The sequence below is a fragment of the Xiphias gladius genome, chromosome 19 (assembly GCF_016859285.1).
Source record: "Xiphias gladius isolate SHS-SW01 ecotype Sanya breed wild chromosome 19, ASM1685928v1, whole genome shotgun sequence".
Classification (NCBI taxonomy): Eukaryota; Metazoa; Chordata; class Actinopteri; order Istiophoriformes; family Xiphiidae; genus Xiphias; species Xiphias gladius.
The window spans coordinates 23039239-23048813 of record NC_053418.1 but is presented as its reverse complement, the minus strand read 5'-3'; the positions used below and the strand labels follow the sequence as shown (position 1 = coordinate 23048813).

At 40.4% G+C, this 9575-nt stretch overlaps 1 protein-coding gene across 1 annotated transcript; it reads right to left on the bottom strand.

Moving 5' to 3' along the window:
• Positions 1-5769: 5769 nt before the first annotated feature.
• On the bottom strand, positions 5770-9098 carry LOC120805633 (potassium voltage-gated channel subfamily V member 2-like). Its single transcript, XM_040156043.1, has 2 exons — positions 7764-9098; positions 5770-6036 (listed from the first exon to the last, which is right to left on the bottom strand). The coding sequence occupies exons 1-2, from the start codon at positions 9096-9098 to the stop codon at positions 5770-5772; spliced, it is 1602 nt and encodes a 533-aa protein (XP_040011977.1).
• Positions 9099-9575: the final 477 nt, after the last annotated feature.

Sequence of the window (9575 nt, the reverse complement as noted above, 5' to 3'; positions counted from 1 at the left end):
GTCATGTAATGTGAGCAGAGGCTCAGGTGTTCCTGTCTGCTGTCACCCACTCGGTTAAGTAACGCGCTGTCATCTTGCCCGTAAATGCTGCCTGAGCTTAAACCTGTAATCCCACAAGCAAAACATGTCATATAGGAAACAGCTAAGGTTTGTTAAAGGAAGTTTACACCACTTCAGCATCAGCAAAGTAGCAAAGCGCAGAGAGATACCAAAGTTTAACAATGTCCCCTTTTCACAGGTGTAAAGCTGGGGTGTGTTACTTTCCATTTTGCTTCAGCAGATGCATTTATGAATCTAATTAGTTTTTTTACTCCCAATGTTATCAATATCACATTTTATGTCATTTGTTAAACCAAACTTTGTAGATCTGCTTTAAAGCAGTTCTTTATTGCTATAATTCAACCCAATTGTACTTTAAATAATTTCATGGGTTTTCCCTAAGTATAAGAATGTTTTAATTTCTTACTCAGTATTTAAATTTTCTCATTCAACCTTGTTGTTGAGCAATGCAACTGTTTTTTTTTTTTTTAAACTGTTATCTATGTTGTGCGGTACTTAAAAAAAAAAAGAAAAAAATTTAAATAGTTCACTGTAATCGCTTTCACTCCTAACAAGTTCCCCTCACCAGTCCTCAGGAGATTTTTTTGTTTTGCACTACGGTAGGTGACAGCTAATTAAACAGGAGAAGCATTCCAGTAAATCCAGCTGGATTTTGTAGTCATCCCTGGAATTTTTGTAGTTCTATTAATAACCTGTCCTGAAGATATTAGGTAAGGCCTTCGTGTTTTGACATCCTGGGCTGTTCAGCACAGTCAAATCTGTCGACCCGACAAGTGACATGTCAACAGAATTAACTCCGCATCACTAATCAGAAAACAAAAGTTAGGTTTAAGTGATCCTGTTGCAGACGCACACATGCTTAACTGGAGATGAGCTCAGGTTGAACATGTCTGGGCCCGAGCCATGTCAGGCCACTGGCTGATGGGTATGAAAGAGGCAAGTTGAATAACAAGAGAATAAGAGCAGATGATGGTCAGAAAAAACATTTTGCATTTTTTATTTATTGATTTTTAGCAGGTCTTCATTAACATGTTTTTTTTTAAACTAAACTAAAAAATAAATAAATAAATAGCACTTTCCATAGAAAATATTGCCAGACTATTCAGCAGTGAAAATCATTCATATAAATTTTTTTTAACTCCTCTTGCATCTGAAGTTGTTAGATTCATTTTTCAAGACAAAAACCACAAAAAAAACCCAAAAAAAGCAAACATTCCCTACTTCCAGCTTCCCAGTTGTGAAAATTCAGCTTTTCTCTTTTGTGACAATAAACTGACATCACCTTGGGAAATTTGAAAATTGTAATGGCCATATTTCACATTCTTTCATTTTTACAGAGCAATTTACCAATAATAAAAATAATTGTTAAATCTCTAGTTTACAAGTCTTTATCATTTTAAAGCTGACAATTGCCCACAAATGTCCACAAGAAATAACACACTATGAAATAATAGGGATATTATGGCTATATCTAATACTTTTCCCCATAATTCCATGTTCAATTTCAGCATTTACGTATTAACATTTGTCATATGCTCACAAAACTTCATTAGTGACGCAACAGGGAAAGGAATTCCGGTTTATAGCATATATTTGCCTTTCCAATTGAAATATTGATTAACTACACCTTAGGGAGATTGTTCCTACTACAAATATACAGCTACTTTAAAAAAAAATACTAAATCAGTGCAATAAATAAGACCCGTCATATTTCTAATGAGATCGATAAACGTGTTGGTAAGCAGGGGGCAATGGATCATCATCCGAGAGCTATACAGTGACAACACTTCTTGTTCTTACCATATTCCCGTTAAGACAAATAAAAAACTTCTGCATTTTATGTTAAGACTCAACTGAGTTTTAACTGCAAAACAACAAGGTCTGACTATAATATTACATCGGCCTCATCTGTGCTTTTTCTGTGCAGTTTCTGGGAAAACACAGATTACACTCAAAGGTCACACGTGAGCAAACAAAGACAAAGACTACAGTGATCGTGTTCTTCTGTGTTTATGACATTGCTTCATTACAAACAAACTTAATAACTTATGAGGCTGCATTTGCAGTATTACAATGCTGAGTACAAGAGCCTTATTTCATAACATGTAACTACATTAAAATTGCTATATCTGGCAATCCAGAGAAGTGTTGTATTGTTCAAGCTAACAGTGAACATATCCACTACTCGGGAGTGTTTGACTGGTTGTGACCCGACTTTGCCATTGTTACTCCAGAAAAAGGAGGAAGAGGTTGGAAACTGCACATGTACGTGGACATCTACACACAGCACTCCAAAGCTTTACTTCAGAATGGTGTCTTCATTTGCTGTAAGGAGGAAAGCAAAATATATAAGATTAGTAAAATTTGGATTTTACACTGCAAGCACGATTCAAAAACGCTAAGTGTAAAAAAAAATTTTGCAGTTCAAAGAGTGATTTAACAACAGCTCGCATACGTCTGTACACTGTATGCACAGACGTATGCGTGTGCTAACTGGGGACTGAATATCTGACGTGAATAAGGCTGAAGGGACAACCTTCTGCTAGCTGCTTGGCAATGCGCTCCTGCTCCTCGCGGGCCTTTTTCTCCTCCTCCTCGATCCTCCTCTCCTCAGCTGCAATAGGCTTCAGGTTATCTGAGCAAATTAAAGGGTTTATTTTTAACAAAAAAAAAAAAATACAACATTAATTAAGGAATAAATCCCAACCATCATCGTAACTGCCTACAATATAGTTCAAAATGACATCTGGTTACATCTGGTTATCATTATCAAGCGAGATTTCAATGTCTGCATATGACTTATCTCTAATGAGCCTTAATCATTAAACAGTTTTCATACTTCCCTGTAAAACCGACAGATCATTTGTCTCTAGTGTTTTAAACATAATGTTTGGTGTGCAAAATTTCTGTTGAAAAATTTTGTGGGTTTAAGTAGGTTGATCTAAGTGCACTGTTGTTGTAAAAGACTATTTAGAATAACGCACCATATTTCCTTTTGCCATAGATGATGCCAGCAATCAAAGCTGAATACCTGGCTGTCTGTGATGGAAAAAGAGGATACACATTAGTGACAGTCACAAAATCTCCAATGAGCCCATTGAGATTCAACACAGGTCCAGGGCATCTAGAAGTACACAGTAGTTGGTGACATCCTTACTTAGCATCGCTTCCCATATCGTTGCTGCATCCACTAAACTCCATAGCGTTGCAGTGCTGCAGGAAGTAGTTAAGACCTTAGTCCTGTGCACTAAACGGACGTCTAACAGAGTTGAATTGAATGAGTTTCCAGGGCGTTTGCCCACTCTTTAGCTCGGCAGAAAAACACAATCCACTGAGAAGCATTGGCTTCATTCAAACATAACAACCTGTCGCTCCGATGTTTGCAGTGGTGGGCAACGACGAGGACATCAGACTGATTCTAAAACCTGTGTTACAGCTGAATTGAATGATTAACTATAGGTAAACTTTTTGTTAACCGAGGTAAAAGATGCGGAATTGTTTATAAAATGCCTTGTATTGTATATATGTCCATTATTTCCAAGGACTTTTCTATTTATAACCACCGGCTAGCGCTACGTCCTTTCAATGAGACAGCTTCTTGTCTTAGCCTTCAGCAACGTCAAGATTGATGTTCCGTCAATGCACGTTGCACTACACAGTAACACTCACCAAATGCGTTATTAAAATCTAATGCAGCACAACTGTAATCACTAGCTTGGAGTTTGCCTGACTGCAGACTTCAGTACCGTTGCCAAGTTACAGCTAGCTGTTGGCTAGCATGCTTCCTAGCTAATGGTTAGCAGGTTAGCGTGCTCTGCGTAGCTAGCAAACTGAAATACGATCGCAAGGGTCATTCTAAAGTAAAACACGAGCAACCTCTTTTCACAGTATATCTGACCACACAGACCTTAATCAAAGGCGACACTGCAACTGGAGGAGCCATTGTTCCAGGAGAGGCTAACTGCTAGCAGCAGAGGTCACTTTAGCAAAGCAGAGAGCTACGGGAGAAGATACGTCTTCTTCGTTGACGCGTTACTGTAGCTAATATTGACGTTGTTTTAAGTACTGCCATCTTCTGGAATAAATTGTCCCTTTCGGTGGAAAGTGGATGTCAGTTGTGTTCTTTTCGAAGTTTAAGTTTGTTTAAGGCATTTGTCATTGTAACTATAGAAAATAAAATTAAATAAATAGTGATAATAAATAATTGTAATTCTCTCTTTGCCACAAAACACCTTCAAATAAAGATCATACCATATCAGTGATTTATTTATAAATGCACTTTTTTCCTCGTTATTAATATATAGACTGTAAACATACCTATATAAAATGCATGATCAAATTTTTAGTTGCATAGGTCTCCCATTCAAAACAAGTCATCATCTTATTAGAACCTTCACTATCCCCTTCCATACCATGTCGTATGCTTTCTTTACATCATAAAGAAAGCATCCCTTTATTAATTGCTCTCCGTCTGCTGAATTCAAACATAACATTGGGTCCATATTTCACATTTCACTACTAAAATCACCATGGTTCGACAGGAGACCTCTGGCAATCTTCCATGATATCTCCGCATATCTCTACAAACCCGATAAATACAAAGTTCTATTATGGACTCTTTCTCACCTCAATTGTCCTACTCTGAGTGTCCAGTTCAGGAAATATGCCTAACTTAATAGAATATAAACCGATATAACATCTATAATTCTTACCTTTATAGAGATTTCCATGTTCAGTTTTTAGTTAAACTGTGTCACAGATGTGTTGAATGAGCTGTGAATTTCTCTATAGTATGTTGTTTTTCTCTATTGTAGCACCAATAGTCATTGGTAAACTAAAAATGGAGCACCTCATTACACACCGATGAAAAAGGATTTTTGCACTGGCAAAGGTCATCCAGAAGAGGCCCCTAGAGATGCATGCAGGTGGACAGGTCTGTGCCTGACAGTTCTCAGGAAGCTGGTAGTATTCTAGTCAGTGAGGAGAATAGTTTGGTGAGCAGTACAGTGTTTATTGACAGCAGAGTATCAGACTGCATTATTTGATACCTACATGCATTGCAAGTAAATCATACTGCATACTTTGTAGGCAAAACTGCCGAACACTGCAAACCAATGAAAAGCAGTGCCAGTGTTTCAAGGTTTAGTACAATTTGCAAGCCCCTGCACACGGTATTTAAAACATCACAGTTGCATTTAGAAGGGAACTAATATTTGTTGCGGATATCTTTATTTGTACCTGGTTAAGCTGTCTCTGAAAACTACAACTTCCTAAATCAGTGCGGTATGGAGTTATGTTGCAGATCAGCAAAAACCTCTAAGCCATGAGAGCTGCTATGGTGATAACACAAGATAAGATGTGTTAATAACAAGACTGTACTCTAACTGAATATTATTTTCCAAATAGAAAAGTAAATATTTTAAGAGATCAGTCAGTCTTACTGCTTATTTTTAGCCCACTTGTTCTCCCCATTTGGCATTGCAATCTGGCTTGGAGAGGAAGTAGATAGACATGTGCCTTTGTGATCCCTCACTGGCTTCCCAACCACAAATGCTGCCAATTTACTGGAATGCGTGGCCAGACGTGCCACCACAGGGGATTGAACCCTCATCTTTTGTCCATGTTACATGTATTTGTCTCCATAAAATACAAATTTTTTGCACAGTTTTACAGTCAAGATATTTTTTAAATGAAAAATTACATAAGAAATCAGTGTGCTTGACAATGGCGGTTTCCAAAGCAGTGGCTGAGCTTTTTCACTGTCCTCTTGGCAAATCTGACCTTCCCTCGTTTCTTCAGGGAGGCTGTGTACTGATTGGACTTGAGTTTAGAGTAATAGTCTGAGAACTTGTTGAAGAGGATGGATATGGGCAGGCCGTTCAGGATAATTCCAAAAGCGATGCAGATGAAAGCGAAAAGACGACCCAGTATGGTCTCTGGGTAGACGTCTCCGTAGCCCACGGTGGAGATGCTGACCTACGGAGGAGTGAGGAGAGCAGTCAGTAGGGGGACTGGAATCAAACTGCGAAACTTGTGAATATGTTACGACCACAAGGACAGCCACAGTAATTGTATGCCTAATCCAGTAACACAGGTAATTATATAAAAAGTATAAGTATAAAAAGTTAAAGCAGAAACAAAGTATGACCAGACCACACTGCAACAGTGAAAGTATCAACCAATCATAAGTCTGGAGCCCCTCTGCACCGTAAAAAACAATTAACACAGGAAAAAACATACACCCATTCAACCAGGGTATGCAGAGTCTGAAAAACCTCGTAAAGTTCGCTGATTATAACGGTTTGCATCATATTGGATTTACTGCTGCCAACTGGGGAAAGAAATTGTTTAGGTTTCCTTAAACTGTTGATAGTCAAAGTAATAAAAATAAAAAATGACCACTTATGGTCACAAGCAAAACCAACTGTTAGACAACAAAATCAAACCATAAGTTGATGGTTGATTTTATGCTCGAATAATTACATCGCACTCATTAGGACCCACACGTCCACCAAAAGTATTAAATTGCAGAACAATTTTTTCCGGTACCCTCTATTACCAACAAAGTTTCACATCAGGAGAAGCACATACGTCTCCTGCATCTTTTCTTGACTGCACCTTAAACTCCATGAGATACGCCTGTTAAAATTCTAGACACATCACAGTTTTAGCAGTTTGTAGCAGCACTGTATAGACAGTCACCATTGTGTGGTCATTAGCTTTGCCCTAAAGTCTCTAGAAGAAGTGGTAGGTCAGTGACGTTTCCCACTCAGGTTTCCTGCTTCTTCTTCCTGTTGATAGGCAGACAGTCTGGCTCTACTGTATCTGCCTTTTAGTGAGAAATTATGCCCACTGTCACACCCACGTGGACATTCATAGATTTTTGAGGTTTCCTGCCAACAGACTGCAGCAAAACTGACCCAGAGGTGGACGCTCCGGTGACGCAAAGACGGTACACAATTCTTGTGCTTCAGTTCATATGAATACAGCAGGAGTCAGGAGCAGTAAGTAGTGCTTAAAGTAACTGTTACTACAACCATTACTATGATTACAAGGATTATTATTTCCTTCCCCAGGATTAGAGGTAAGAGTCTACCACTCGGTCAAAGAGGGAGGGGAATGATCTGTTAACGGGTTTTTTTCATGGCAACAGACTCAGTGAATCCAAGGTTCGTGTTAGCAGTCTAATTCAAATAAAGACCTTAAGTACAGGTACAACTATTAACATTATTCCACCCTGTAAAACTGACCAGGTGCCAAGAATAAATCAGTTAATATACAATACAGTATAAATATATACTCTGTAGTTTGAATCTTCCTACTGACCACACAGGTCACACATGCCAAAGCAGGACGTGACACATCCTGGAGTAGAGTTGACCGTATTGTGTTTTGTAAACCAGGTAGTCCTGGAGTGTAATCTAATAACATTACACAGTTAACACCATTCAGGGACTATATCAGCATTAAACTAATTACAGGACAGGGCACTTCATTATACTTACTTAAATAGGTTACTTTGGTTTGTCACTTAGGTAAGGGATCTATACAACATTTCTAATTGTATGACCTGTATGTTTTTCATATATCGTATTCTTTTTATTCTATTTTTTTTTTAGCATGTATCTTCTCTCTGTGTTGTCACATTAGATTCTTATTCTCCTGGTCTTTTACACTATTACATTTTACAAAGATGTACTTACAGCTGCCCACCACCATGCATGAGGAATGCTGGTGAAGTTTGTGTGTGGCATGTCATGCTCCACAGTGTAAACCATGGCAGAGAAGCTGAAAATGCCCATGGCAATGAAGAGGAAGAGGCAGCCCACTTGCTGGTAGCACTGACGCAGAGTGAAGCCAAACGCCCGCAGACCCGTGGAGTGTCGCGCCAGCTTCAAGATACGGAAGATTCGCATCAGTCTCATGATCCTCAACACTTGCCCCAGCTTTCCCACCTGCCCCACCGCCTGCATGTCGGCCTCGTGCTTCATGTAGTTTTCCTGTTTGTCAAAGAACTCTAGGATGGCCTGCAGATACTGAGGCAGGATGGCGATCAGGTCCACGGTGTTGAGCACACTCCTGCTGAAGGCCGTGAGGTCAGGAGTGGACACCAGACGGAGCAGGTACTCCATGGTGAAGAAGGCGATGCACATGGACTCCACGTATTCCCAGTATGTCTTACCACTGAGCTGACCTGTGGGAGTTCTGTATTGCATCTCCTGCACTGTGTTGAGAGTCATGGCCACCAGGGAGACCAGGACAAACAGACTGGAGGCCACAGCCATCAATTTGGCCTTAATAGACGAAAACGGCTTCTCCATCAGGTTCCAGATAGCTCGCCGCCTCTGGCCCATGAACATGTCCTGAAAGAGCTCCTCATTCTCCTCGATCTCCACCTCGGCCTCCAGCTCCCTCTGGATCTTCAGCTGCTCGTTCAGCTCGTCCTGCCTCTCCTCGAAGGAGATGCGGCAGCAGCGGTGGGTGTTCTTGATCCTCACACCCCAGTAGTTGATTTCCTCCAGGAAGTTGCGGGGACACAACTCGTCTTTAATCCACAGCACACCAGTCCTGTAGAAGTTGAAGATGCTGTGGAAGACATCTGGGTCCCTGTCAAAGAAGTACTCATTGTTGGTCACAGTGTAGTCATCGCACAGGTCCAGCTTCATGTTGTGGTCAGTGTAAGTGGCCAGTCGTCCTATTCTGGTCTTGGGGTACTTGGCAGCCATCTTGTAGGCTATCTGATAGGGCTTCCCCCCTACATTGATGTTGATCATGTAGTTCCTCTTGGAGGGTGAAATCTGCTTGGAGAAGCTGTACGGAGCATTGTCATCATCTTCATCCTCATACTCAGCATAAATGTCGTAGATGTCTCTGCTCAGCTCCTGCATGGAGTTCCATGTCTTCACGAGGGTTTCCTTGGCTAGTGGGTAAACGATCTCAGAGGGTCTTCGATTAATGTCTGAATCTGTTACTTTGTAGTTGGGGAAGAGACTCTGTCTCCTGTTCCACCAGTGGACCACCTTGCTGGTGCTCCCCATGTCGATCCCCCCCAGACTACACGGCAGACAGAGCGCACAGACCAGCCAACATTACTGCTGTCTAATACCCCCTTTACCTAAGCATGGAAGAAAGGAGCAGGACGCCTCATGGCCCCATTAATGTTGCTGACAGAGAGGATCCGCGTGCTTACAGGACGTCTAAATACCATTATCCCCTGCTGAGCTGCCTGGCTGACATGACGTTGGCTGTGTGGCATATCCCAACAAATTGCTCCATGGAACTCACTCACTTTTGGGTTATACATATTTTATGATATTAACTTATAGTGCTTACATCTGATTTGAATGTTTTAAAGAAAGTATAAGCAACAATAACTGCTTTTTTCAATACATTAATTTCTGAGTGCATAGGAAATGTGTCATGCATTAATCTTTTTGAAATCCCTACAGATTACTCAAGGAAGTCATATTGGAAGGCTATTATTGGAAAATACCACTGCATGTCTTTCATTACTT

Bases quoted from the DNA above. Each gene is read 5' to 3' on its own strand.
- LOC120805633 (XM_040156043.1), bottom strand. From the start codon at position 9,098: ATGGGGAGCACCAGCAAGGTGGTCCACTGGTGGAACAGGAGACAGAGT. The intron at 6,037-7,763 runs GTAAGTACATCT...ACTCCTCCGTAG, and splicing joins ATGCATGGTGGTGGGCAGCT to GTCAGCATCTCCACCGTGGG.